This window comes from Nannospalax galili, unplaced genomic scaffold (genome assembly GCF_000622305.1).
Source record: "Nannospalax galili isolate Female #2095 unplaced genomic scaffold, S.galili_v1.0 scaffold1200, whole genome shotgun sequence".
NCBI classification, from domain to species: Eukaryota; Metazoa; Chordata; class Mammalia; order Rodentia; family Spalacidae; genus Nannospalax; species Nannospalax galili.
Genome location: NW_008347131.1, coordinates 2,846,264 through 2,860,493, shown reverse-complemented (window position 1 = coordinate 2,860,493; position 14,230 = coordinate 2,846,264). Strand labels below are relative to the sequence as shown.

General features: G+C 37.2%; 1 protein-coding gene across 1 annotated transcript; it reads right to left on the bottom strand.

Annotated features, from left to right (window-relative positions):
• Positions 1 to 7,080: 7,080 nt before the first annotated feature.
• LOC103742553 (olfactory receptor 140-like) lies at positions 7,081 to 8,007 on the bottom strand. Its single transcript, XM_029568574.1, has one exon. It carries the CDS (start codon positions 8,005 to 8,007, stop codon positions 7,081 to 7,083), a length of 927 nt encoding a protein of 308 aa, XP_029424434.1.
• Positions 8,008 to 14,230: the final 6,223 nt, after the last annotated feature.

Sequence of the window (14,230 nt, the reverse complement as noted above, 5' to 3'; positions counted from 1 at the left end):
CAGGGGCTACAGAACCCTAATGCCTAGAATCCATATTCTCATGATACTTTGAAAAAGCTGCATAAGGCGGCCATTGAAGATGGCATTCATTTCCCTTGGTTTGGTCAGCTATTAGATACAATCAGCCATGTGGCCACCACCCCCTATGACTTGCAGAATATTGCCCATGCCTGTCTACAGGGAGGTGACTTCCTCTTATGAAAGGCTGCCTATCAAAATGAGTGTAAACAACAGGCAAAATGCAATAAAAATGCCAATGTTCAAAACATTGGGTTTGATGCCTTAGTAGGGCATGGCACTTTTGAAACCCCACAAGCCCAGGCACAGGGACATCCTTGCTACTTTAAACAAGTGCAGCTTTGCATGCTCCATGCTCAGAGCTGTAAACATTTGGTCCATGCCTGCTCCTCTTGTGCCCCTCTTCTACCTCTGGGGCCATTACAACCTGCTGGGAGCCTCCCTAGAGGTCTTGGCCCAAATAAGATATGGCAAATGGATGCCACTCATTTTTCTCCTTTTGGAAAGCTCAAATATATCCATCATATTATTGACACCTGTTGTTAACACAAGGGTGAGGCTATGTTTATGTCTTTCCAGATAATGTTCTAGCCCCCATTTGAATCCGAGCCTGGAACTTCAGAACTGCCTATGACTAAAACCCTTCCTCCACAACCACTGACCCCAGAGATGGTAGGTCTTAACCTGGAGGAAGTGACCCACCTCTCAACCACTGTCAGAACAACCCAGCATTGCAGACCACAAAAGCAACCAGCTCCAACAGCACACCCAATAACCTGGGATGACCTTGAGTATCTCACTTCACAGGCAGACACTATAGCCATTGCTGGTATCTCTTAATTTTTGGACCCTACATTGTTAATTTTGTTAAGGCTATTTCAGTTAGCTGTTGCCCCAACTCCAGATCTTGCCAGGCATGTCTCTGCATACAAAGACCCACAGTTCCTTGCCCTTATCAACCTATAATTGGCCTCCAATGGGTTTCAACAAATTCTTGACCCCTGAGGAGGCCAATACTAGATGTACTGCCTCTCCCTCTTCCAAACCTCACAAAGGGACCCACCCTTTGAGGGCTGATAGTCAATGATGGGTAAGATCACAACAGACAGTACAACCTAAGACAACACAATCCATTATGCTGGATGACCCTTGAGGTAGAGACAACAATGCCAAGGCAAAGAATCTCAGCTCCCACTGGTTTGCATGGAGTTGGCACAACCTGCTCTTAAGAAAGCGTGCCATCTTGAGGGAGGTAGCTATTGATACAATGACCCCCTGAGCCATTCTACTTTGCCTTGATGTATCTGGACTGATATCAATATGCTATGTATTTTAAACTATGCTTCACTTTTTAAAAATAAAAAAAGGGGGAGATGTGGGAGACAGGCTTGAGCCTAGGGTGAAAGTCTTATTGACAGCCAAACACCAGGCCCGAGGCAATGGCCTGACTACTGGAGCCACAAGAAATGCCTTGTGACATTTGCTCCTATTGGCAGATCATGAGACTGATGCCTAGAGCTCACCACTTCCTAATCACCACCCTTGGAATTCCAAATTGCAACACTTAGATATCGCAACAGTCAGGGTCATGTAGTTTCCAGAAATACAGGCTCTGTAATCTGAAACCCAGTATGCTAATGAGGCATCCTACCTGCTATTCTGTGATAGGACCTTAAGTATGTTATGCTAATAAGGTATCCTACTTGCTGTGCTGTGATTGGACCACTACCCCTATGTAAGCATCTGCCTTCCTGCAGTAAATCAGACCTGTGTCACTGAACCTGGTCTCCTGTGTCTGAATGTGGCTCTGCTGACACAGTCTCCTCGCCAGACTTGGGGTCCGGGAATGGGCAGAAGCGGCGACTACAGGAGGCTGCACAGGGCAGGCAGAAGAGTGGCCTCAGCCCAGGGCAGTCAGTGCAGCAGCCCATGAGAATGAAAGAGTGGCACCCAGGGAAACAGAGGAGTGGCCGCCGCTGGTGGTCACCACATGTATATATACATATATGTGCATATATACATATATGTGTACATATGTAATTTCATGTATCTATATAAAATCTAGGATCTGAAAATAAGAAAAAAAAACATTTGTCTCTATGAGTCTAACTTAACTCACTTAATGTGATAATTGTCAGTTCATGCATTTTCTTATGAACAACAAATTTTATTTCTTTATGGCTGAGTAAAATCTGTATGTATGCCACATTATCTCTATCAGTTTGTCTTTTGATAGACATAAATATATTCCACAGGTGAGTTATTGTAAGTAATGCTGCAAAGAACATTGATATCCAAATACCTTCATGATATATTGACATGAAGTCTTTTGAGTAAACACCAGGAAAAGTAGAGGTGGATCATCTGGTGGATCTATGTCTAGATTTTTTAGTACCTTCATTCTGTTTCCACACGGGGTGGAATGATTAACATCCTAATAAGCAATGTATGACAGTTGACTTTTGTCCACATTCTAACCAGCATTTGATGTTATTTCTTTGCTTAATTATTGGCATCATCCTGTCTGAGGTAAATTTCCATGTAGTTTTAATTTGCATTTCCATGGTGGCTAATGATGCTAAATATTTTCATAAGGATCTTGGCAAAATGTCCTTCATCTTTTGCAAACTACTTGAAAGGAAAACAGCACCGATTAAAATGAGATTTGAGTCTGTAATACCAAACAAGGTATGTGACAGACTTTTGGATCGAATTAAGAGTCAGTAGTCAGAGACGAGAAGCAGGGCAGTGATTGTAAAGCTTAAAACCACAATTACATCATGCCAGGAGCAAAGCCAAAAACCACAGTTATGTCAGATCACCATAGTTACATGAGATCACGGGCAGGTGAGTTCACAAAGAGGTTTTCTGTTAACAGTAAGTTTTGATTAGTTTGGGTAGGAGAACTTGCTACCTGAACATGCTACCTGGCTATTTGTAAGTTTCCCAGTATTGTAGAAACAATGCACTCCCTGCAACTACCTGAATAAGATATTCTGACTGACTGGCTGTAGTGGAATTGGCTACGCAAAAACTCAGGGTGAAGCAAAAGTCAGCTGGAAGAGAAAAATGGAGCTAGTTTTGCCATTTCAAGCCTAAGATTTTTGCCAGTGCTTCAAAAACATATAAACTACATTCAGGTCTTTTCTTCTCCATCACCTCTTAAAACTATCTTTAATATTGGCAATACAGCACTAACAAAATAATATATGCTTATTTATTTATTACTCACTCAATCTCACTGGAAATCAATTTCCACATAAATATAACTGTCAATTGTATTATATAACATTGTATATCCAGTCCATAGAATTGTCCGACATGTTGTAGGCACTAAGAAGTATTTTACAATAAGCAAAATAAGCCAAAAATCATAAAATTAAGTGCACATATAATTATTTTCAAGTAATATAGATCACCTCTATAGTACATTAGTTAGAAAAGTCCTACAGAAACAATATTAGCTCTACAAGGTTAGTCATGTCCAAAAGTGTTGTCAACTCATACCTATGATTGAATAGCTTAATTTTCCTCCAAAAATCTTTTACTTACTGTGAAATTCAGGTATCAGTTGTTATTTTCTTATGCCAATAGCCCCCCATCCCCACTTTTCATTGTAATCATATGTCTGTGTATCTGAAGTATTTTGATTCTGTTACCTCGCAAAATGTGAAATGCTGCTTCACCTTCTGGAGTCTCATTTTCTTAGACAAAATGGCACACAGACTTATCTAACAATACTTCCTGAGATGAGAGTAAACTTAGGAAAGAATGTAACAATTTATTTATTTCATAATTGACCTTAAATCTGGTTCAAGCCTTGAGGCTAGAGGGATAGTCCAGAGATTAAGAGCACTTCATGCTCTTGTAGAGGACCTAGGTTCATTTCCCATCACCCACATGGCAGCAAATAAACTTCCATAACTCCAGTAGAAGGGGATCCTTCATCCTCTTCTGCAGGCATTGCATGACATGAGTTCACTTACATACACATAGGCAAAAAAATTCATGCACATAAAAATAAATAAATAAAACAAAAAAATTAAGTGGTTCACTCCCTCACTTGAACAGTGTCTAATATTTTCATGCAATTAAGTAAATGTCTATCATAAGCTAACAATTCTTACACATCAAAACCCAGTATTGTATATCTCATGAATTTTTAGAAGAAAACTTTGAAATTAGACCAACACTAAAGGTCCATTAAGGGAATGATGTTGCCTTTAGCCAAAAGAATGAAATCCACACCTAGGTGGAACTAGGCCATTGTCACTTTCCTTAAGAGTTCTTCCTGTAGGGATGGTCAGTGACTTGGATGAGGACCACCCTTCAGGAAGACTAATTTACCTTAAGTCATGCTAAAGCTAAAGGAAGAATAATTAGACATTAAATTAGATAACACACATTTACTTCCCAGAATTCCTGTCCCCTCACACAGCCCATAAAAGCCACCACAAAAATCTGTTGGGTCTGTGCAATTTTTTGAGTTATGAATCAGAAAAGTAAAACATTTTCTTTTTCCTCCTTTGTTGTTTATCTTTTGCATGATGGCAGAACCTAAGAATTCTTTTTCTTGTGTGCCAGACTTTCTCTTCTCTCAAGCCCTCCTTCCCAACATGTGGCTACCTGCTACCAAGTGACTGGCCTCTAAGCCTGCTTAACTCAAATGACATTCTTTATTTTTTTCTCTTCTCTTCATTCTCCTCCTCTGGATAGCTGCTGAATTTAAAGATGGCATGCTGTGTTTTATCCTTTTTTACTCTAATAAAATTGTCTTCAAGCATTTCTTTGAGTCCGTTCTTAAATTATTTTATTAATGAGACTAAGAGTTGCAAGAGGGGATTTGGATTTCCCTGATACCACATGATAATTCTGTCAGGACTACCAGAAATTTCTGGTAATAATAACATAATTTTTTCATGTTATATTTTCCTTGCCTATTTTAGACAATTTCGTGCATATATACAATGCATTGTGATCATATTCACCTTCCACTGTCTGTTCCTACTCCCCAGTCATGCTGACTCCTTTCTTCTCAGCTAGTTCCACCATCAGAAGACATAGTTTCACAACATTCCTCCCCAATCTCCAGTTCCTGCGATCTTTTTGCCCCTCCTTATGGAGTATTCCCTAGATCAAGCTGTTAGTTTTAGACTAGAAATAATTACAGGGCAACAGCATTTATGGAAAATCATTGATGCGGGGTCCTAAAGAACACCTAAGTATTCCTTAAAACTGTTTACAAGCAGCAACAATTTACCCAATGAGAACGTCTGGCCTGCTTGCATCTCTTTAGTTACCTTTACCTTCTAAGTTCATTATAATTTGTTATATTAATCTTTTCACTCATGTACTAAAAAGTTGTTTACACCTAAGGGCACAATGACTGGCCTTAGATTCCCCTTTAAATTTTCCATTTTTGTCTTGAAGACTTTCTTAATACTCATTTCTCACTTACTATAACTGCCTTCTAATCATAATACAAAGTTAACTACAACTCATTGATTGTACAGCCTGTTAAAATATTTACTTTTCACCAGGAATGCATTTTAGTACATTAAGTACTGATTACATCATCTTCTAGGCGTGATCTTTATGGCAAAGTACTATTTTCATTAAGAATTTGAGCAGTTTCATATAATATATTTTGATTATATTTAAAACCCCTCCCGTACTGCACCCCTCTTGATGCCCCTCCACCTGATTCCATGTACTCTGTCATATATATTTTGTCTTAACTAGTCAATTTTGGATTTCCAAATGTCATTCACAAAATTCAATAGAAAAGAAATTAAAAATAATTTGACATACCCACACATTTGAGATAGAATGGACCTTACCCCCTTAAAAAAATAACTCCAGATGAGCAGTGAGTTAAGAAGATATTTGTGAGAAGACACACAAGCTAAAGCTGTACAGTGAGAGAAGCTTTGATTCATAAAGTGTTTGTACAAATACAGGAGTTTTTTCGTGTGCACAGAGGCTCTTTGCTGTTAAATACATTGCTGCAGGTGACAGTAGGCTAGAAAAAGTCATCATTCTTCAAGTGCAAAGTAAATCATGAAGAATACCTACAAATCCTTATCTGTATTGTGGTACCAAACATACCACAAACCTCTGTGTTTAGTTGAAGAATGTAGGACTGAATCAGAAACCCCCGTATTTTAATTTTACAGCAGAGATTTGATCTTCAGAAAGCTCATAAGTATACTCAGCCTTAATGTACTTTTTTTTTTTTGTAAGTTGCAGACAGCATTTTGGAAGTTATTAGTTTAGTACGTTCATTAAATCATGTCATAAGTGAATATGTCTGATAGATAATAAAATTTCTGTTTAATATGAATATATGAATCTTACATATGGAGTAAAAGCATCATAATTTTTTAAAAAATATTTTTTGGTTAGAGACATGAGGAGATCTAAGAGAGTAAGAACAAATTAAGAGTAATTTCAAATTTTTCTTCCTTATTTTCCAGGAAAAAACCCTGGAGATGTACTAAGAATTACTTTTTCCTTTTGTATGTTTTTATTATTTTATTACTATTTATATTTTTACAAAATGGTACAAAAGACAAAATGAAGAAAAGGAATTCAACACGGATTCTTTCCTTCTGCAACTCCAGTTTTCATTTACCCATCTAAGGACTTCTAGACCCTTTTTTTCTTTAACATTACCATAGCCTATGCCAAATTTGTTTAAAATTCTTAGATCAAGATTCTTGAAAAAAACAATTTCACTCAAGTAATGCATGCATGAAAATAAGTACCAGAGAGTCTCTGGAAAGCAAATAAGCTAAAATCGTTAAAACCATAGAATTGTTGTTTTCTTTTGGAAATCCAGAATCAATGCACATTGATACTTGAGCTTTGGAAAACACTTCAAAAGCTATCAAAGCACAGAGCAGAAGCTCTACAATGATTAAGTGTCTGATAAATGTTGTCATGGGGAGTTTCCTTATCCTTTCTTTGCCCATGATTGGTAAAATTAATTCTCTTCCACAGTTTATCACAAACACCATTCAGCTTGTTCACACACATCACCACCTTCTTGTTAAGAAGAGGTTAAGTTACACTCGTCTTCAGCAGACTCCTCATGGCATTCTTTACCTCTGTGTTCCTTGCTGTGTAAATGATGGGATTTAACATGGGAGTGAGGATTGCAAAGAATACAGTAACCAGTTTGTCCACAGGGTAGGTTGCCACAGGGCGCATGTAAGTAAATATGCAAGGCACAAAGAACAGAACCACTACGGTAAAGTGAGAGCCACAAGTGGAGAGGGCTTTGCGCCGTCCTTCAGAGCCGTGAGATTTCAAGGAGCTCAGGATGACCATGTAGGAGATGAGCAGCATGGTAAAAATAAGCAAGCACATGGCCCCGCTGTTGGCCGCCACTACCACGCCCAGCCTGCGGGTGTCACTGCAGGCAAGTTTTAAAAGTGGGAAGAGATCGCACATGAAGTGGTCAATGACATTGGGACCACAGAAGGGCAGGTTGATCATGAAAAATATTTGCATGATTGCGTGCAGGATCCCTCCAATCCAGGCTACCACCACCAGGAGGCGGCAGAGTCCCTGCCGCATGATGGTCATGTAGTGCAGAGGCTTGCAGATGGCCACATAGCGGTCATAGGCCATGACAATGAGGAGGATGATCTCTGATCCTCCCAGGCAGTGCTCCACAAAGAGCTGAGTTAGGCAGCCACCCAAGGAGATTGTTCTCGTCTGGTAGAGCAGGTCAATGATCATTTTGGGGGTGGTGACAGAGGTGTAGAAGGCATCGATGAAGGACAAGAAAGTGAGAAAAAAGTACATGGGAGCCGAAAGGGTGGGGCTGAGGGAGATGGTGACTACAATGAACAGGTTAGCCAGCACTGTAAACAGGAAAATGAACAGAAATACAACGAAGAGTATTTTCTGCCAGTGTGGATTCTGAGTTAATCCTAAGAGAATAAACTCAGTCACATTATTGGGAGACATGAGGTGTTCCATTCAAGAAGCAACACCTTCCCCAGGCCTAAATTACCTACAAAAAGAAAAAGGCATGTCAATTAATCTTGAGTGAATTGTAATATTTTCACACTACAAGAATAACAGATGCTGTAACTTTGGAATGTGTTCTTGGTATTTTTTAAACCTAGCGGTTTGCTTCCCTATCTTTCCGCTTCCTCAATGATGCTGTCTCTCTTTAGATCCTAATACTGTCTGTGATGTACAACAGTTTAATTACAGAGAAAATTTTTTTAAATGTATGTGTATGAAGTTTGAATTCTCCTGTTTCCAACTCCATATGTATTTTCCGAGTTGTCCTCCTGTACTTTCTGTACCTCTGAGCCCTTCCTTTCCTGTGTACTTGAGAACTCTGAGAGGTGTTTTATAAACTACAAACTGCTCACACATATAAAAAATATTTACTTTGGAATTTACATCTGACAACACAGTTTTAACTGTGAGCAAAAGGCATGGTCAAATGACCATCACATTCATGAACTCACATCAGCTGTGGTTATCTGCACAAGATCAATCCACTTGAAATTCTGGCATAGATGGAAGAGCTCTCCATCTGAGAGCAATAGTAACAGTTGATATCTGCTAGAGATGGGTGAATCATTCTTTGATTTTCGAGAGTGTGGCCATTGGTAGACTTCCTATGGATGGCCCCACACCTGTACACATAAGGCCACAGCAACTGAACTTAGTATGCTATCAAAATAAAATGCACACTTGATACAGGCTTTTTTGGAGGACATTTGGATGGAGTTGGAAGGGAGAAGTGGAGGTAGGTGTGATCATTTTTCATTATACATATGTAAGAAATAAGGAAAAAATAGTATTAAAAAGGTGGCCAAGTTATGTGTCTGGGTAAGCATGCAGATTAGGAAAAAGATGTATAAATTGGTGGAGGTACTTCTTATACCTACCATAACCCATATGCTAAGTACATTAATGTCCTCACCATGTCTAGAATGCTGCCTGACATAACTCCTCCAGTGTCTGCCACATAATATGTGATAAAGGAATTCATGATGGATCTTTATACTCTCTACAGTTCCACGCAATAACACTCATGCTTCTCAGCCAATATATCAAAGGGCTCAATCACCTTCACCCACCCATTCATGTACATTTAATAGCTACTTTCTGAGAAGTATTAATGAACTCTGAAATCAAAGGTACATTTAAATAGCTTTGACATATATTTTAGAGTATTAAAATGTCTCTAAGACATAGTGTTATTTGCTTTCCGGATCATTAAATTTAGGCTAACACATATTATGTATTTGTCAAAGTTGTATTCCCCATATAATTTAACATGGCTCCATTAAGTTAATTTACCATTTAGATAGACTGGAATAAAATGAATATTTTAGATAGTTTTTTTAAGTACATGAGTATCTATTAAGGAAAAGAAAGGTTTAAATAAAGTTTTTAAAATATTACTTTAATATGAAGGACAGAAAGAAATTGACTGCTAGGTGAGACAAAGCTTTTGTACAAATATATATCAATCACAATACATAAGTATTTATTACATGTTCGTTCAATAAATAGATGCATACTGTATATTAATGGATGTTTATCCTTGTGAAGATAATAAATATGTCTATATCGAAAGCCTTTAGTATACTCTTTCCTGATATTTGTTATCAAAATTCATTCATTCGCAAGTCTTCACCTCTCTCCCATAGCATCCATCACACATCAGTTATAGATAGAGGACATTGAACTAATACTAGAGTATGGAAATTATAATTTAAAAATATATGTCCCAATTAAATAACAATAAAAGCATATTTCTATACAAAATATATTTTACATACAGAAAAAAAATCTTAAAGTGAAATTAATGAAGGACTTTATGCTTTAATTACACAGGATGAAATTTTCTTGCATGTGAAAAGGAAGTGAAGCAGCTTCATCAAATTTCTTACTCTTTGTCAACAGCTCCTACATAAATCGGGAAAGAGCACAGTGCACACAAGCAAGGTGACAGAATTACTGACAGACTACTGTGAAGAAAAGCAAATCAGTTTTTCTTTATTCTTTGACTTAACAATGATAACCCTAGAAATAAATTCTGAAGTGAATATTTTTAAAATATAAGCATCCTACTGAAATATTTTATTGGAAATTACTAGAGATCTGAGACAATTTAGAAACCATATGGATTATCCGATGTTAAAGAAAAGGGTAAGTAAAATATGGTGTATCACCTGGAGCGATGTTTAACTCAAAATGAGGAGTTTTTATGCTGGCAAGGTGATGCACATCTATAATCCCAGCATTTGGAAAGTGAACGCAGGAGTATCAGAAGTTCAAGGTCAGCCTCTGCCTTATAGCTAGTTCTAGACAAGCCTGGGTTACATGAGACCCTGTTTTAAAAAGAAACAAAAATGAGATGTTTTTAAAATAGGTGTACCATAGTAGGAAAACTCTTGTATTATTGTTTTAAATGGGGACAATCAGAATACAAAACTTCATATGTAGTATGTCTTTACTAATTTAAATATATTTAAATATAAGAGAAAGACATGGAAATGCTTTCAATTTTACATTGGTGGAATTGCCAGAGTATTTCATAGTGTTTGGCATGCTGAAGAAGAAACTCACACCTACATTGATGGGAATTATTGGTGATTATATGATTCTGAAGGTCCAGGTAATCCTGAGGTACTATAAGTACACAATTTCCTTTTCAAAAAATAAAATTCTCACCTATCAACTTGTCTGACATATCTCCTCCATGTCTTAAGTATCAGGTAGCTGTTAGTTCAAAAATCAAGCTATATGTTTGAAAAGATTTCCTGGCTCACCATAGTAAGTCATTATTTATTTATAAATGGCTTGTTTGGATAATGCCATTCCCTGGAGCTTTACCAAGTGCTAGCACACTCCCCGCTTGCACTCAAACTTTGAACTTTCTTAGCCCTTTATTAATTAGGTCTCAGAGGCATTTCTCTTTCATTTGCAGATATTGCCAACAACCAATTACTTCACCTGCCATCACTGGATATTACAGGAATACTTTTCCAACATTTATATTTAATTAACTTCTTTATCCACATGCAGATAAGTCATTGTGCCAAGAGAAATTAAAACAGTCAACTCCTAATGAACTTGTATATCCAGGAAAAATTAACTTAGACTGTTTATATGAAATTTATATTTAATATTTTTTAAATTAAACATTTTGGTAGATTACTAGCATAATTTTTATTAAATGTTCTTTTAACTTTATGAGCCCATTCATCATTGTTATACTCAAATATCATTTAAGGTGTAAACTAAGTTGCAGTTATGACTACATTATTATAAAAGCACTTCATATTGCATATAGTTTGCATTGCTTCAAAGCCTTTCTTATTTTCATGTTGAAAATTAAAATCATTTAACTATTGAGTTATATTCAGATATGAAAACTACACATTAGCCATTTTTATTGTCTACAGAAAAAGGTATTGATATTACTGACCTTATAACATGACTTATACTATAACTGACTCAGAAAATCAGAACATCTTCTGCCAAGACAAAATAAAGGCCAAGCTTCATGAATCTCAGGCCATCATTCTCTGATTATGGCTTGTAAATAATATGTCATGGTGCATTTATGCTATAATCGATTGTTAGGTATATTGGAATTTTCTCCTAAAAGAAACCTATACCAATATTTGAAACAAGGTTTAATAACAAATTGAATTCAATTATATTCAGAAATATTCCTAAGCAGAGCCATATTTATTCACCCATGTCCAAATATGATTCTGAAAATGAAAAAGAAATAAAAGAAATTGTATTTTCTTGAGAGTATACAGTCACGGTGATCAGTATAGGGCAAGGTAAAGAAAAACAGTTAAGAAAATGAGACCATATCAATAAAATTAATTTGATTAGCTATGAATATTTTTGTATCATTGAAATATTTTTGATAGTAGAGGTTAAAGCATAAACGAAGGTTTGAAACTGCCTAAAGAAATAAAATGAATGTGTATTTTTCTGTAGTGTCATCTGTGAAAACGTATTGAACTTGAGTTTCAGCCCTGCAAAGAAAGGGTAATGTCAGACTAGTTAATGAGCAGGTAGTTTAAAGATTACCATGCACAACTAAATGAAATATTACAATCTATTCACAAAGAATCATTCATTTTTTTTCATTCAGGCATAATAAATAGCTTCAGTCATAAGTAGAGCGAGATTATGGGAGCCCCTACCCTCCTCTAGTTAAGTTCCCCCAAAGTAACATAAACTAGATAAAGGGAGGAGTTTATACAGGATTCTAGTTTGCCTCTCTGTAGCTCTACTAGAACACCATAACCCAAAGCAAATTGGGGAGGAAAAGGTTAATTGGCCTACAGGTTGCAAGCCACCACTGAGAGAGGCCACAGCAGGAACTCAAGGCAGCAAACTGAAGGCAGGAACTGAAGCAGAGAGTCTGAAGGAACACAGCTTCTTGGATTGCTGTGTCTGGCTTGCTCCATCACTTTTTTTCTTTTTTTTTTAATTCTTTGAAGAATTATTTTTTAATCATTTAAAAAAAATTTTAATGACTACATGATTAGAAGAAGCATTTCACTACAGCTTTAAAATATTCAGTAACACACTCCAGAGCAAAAGTACATCTCTTTCACAAGTGGGTGCAAGTTTCTAGGTTCATAATTGAATTAATACAGTTATATATTATTGAATTCAGTAGAAGCCCTGTAAGGCATAAAATTGGATGAGTTTTTAACTTTTAAAAAAGATCTCCATTTCATTTTAGAATATATTGTTCCTTGGAGAAAGACTCATTTTTTTTTGCTGCTAACACTGAGATGTTGGCACTTGCATCTCTAATCTGTACGTATCTGATTTTTACTAGTCATAATTGGTTGCACTTGAATCCTTGGCACTTGTGTATGTCTATAAAGACATTGGGTAGATTTCAATGGTATTGTTTATCACCTCTACTAATTAGCATGATTTAAATTTACATTCTTCCTCCTCAAATATAAAAAATTTTTAAAAAATTTGTTGATTTGTGTGTGTGTGTGTGTGTGTGTGTATGTGTGTGTATCACACAGAACATCCCTAACCATCTCATTCGACTATACACCCACTTCCCAGATGGCACCCTCCCCCCACTAGAGCCCTTATATTCTGATATCACAGCAACTGTCAGCTGTGTTGTCGGCTCCCTCAGCCATTCCCCACTACTTGCCCTTCTGGTGAATCTAGTCATCCTGTCAAGAGGGCTTCGTTTTAGGAGGGTCAGCTGTTGCTCATCTAGCATTAATCAGTTGTCAATATTTCTTTAGATAAGATTGGGGTCTGATGTTCATTTTCCCAGTCCTATGCTGGGTTACTATCTGGGAGTCCCTTGGCAATCCTGGCCATTAACTCAAAAGAAGGAATCACCTGTCTGGCATTGTTGCTGGTTATGTAGCCTTTAGCTATACATATGGACTCTTAAGAAATTATATTGGCCCCTTTAATCTTTGGTTATACTTTCCTTTTGGGTGTTTAAGGCCATACAGTTGGCCCAGATAAACCAATTTATTTTTGCTCTTAAGGTCATTTGAGAATCTGTTCCTCAGGGGTCACATGGGCTTGGGGGGAGCCTTTGGCTCCTTTCTTTTACTAGTTCCACCTATGTGAAGATAAATCAAAGGTTCTGCTCTACCATGGTTGGCTTCACTTGAAAGGATGGAGGAAATGATTCCTCTGTGTTGACCCTCCTCTTTTTAGACTGGATACTGGTTCAAGTCCATCTCATGGGATTTCCTCAGCCTCCGTGATCAAGAGGACAGGTGACTCACCACAATAACAGGACGTTTTGGGAGATATTCATACTCCCCTGAAACTAGTCGACCTAGGAAGGCAAGGAGCAAAAAGTGTCCTTTATGACCCTCTTACCAAATTATTATAGGCCCTAAAGTATGTGTGTTAAACATCCAATAAGGTTAGTTCCATCATTCTGGTACTTTTAATTACTGTGTGTCATGTAGATAAATCTTGGGCAAAGACCAATCGTTCCCAGATAAGCTTTACCTAGACATATATTTCTTGATCTGCTGTGTATAATTTGTCAGTAGGTTGCAGGAGTAATATGGTTCCCTCTGGTGTTCAAAACTAGCTAGGCATTGTTTATCTCTCGCATTGTCTCATCCCTCCATCATGGTTTTCTCACTTAAGGTGCCCCCATTTCCCCCCTTTCTCCCTTAATAATACCCTTTTC

Bases quoted from the DNA above. Each gene is read 5' to 3' on its own strand.
- LOC103742553 (XM_029568574.1), bottom strand. From the start codon at position 8,007: ATGGAACACCTCATGTCTCCCAATAATGTGACTGAGTTTATTCTCTTA.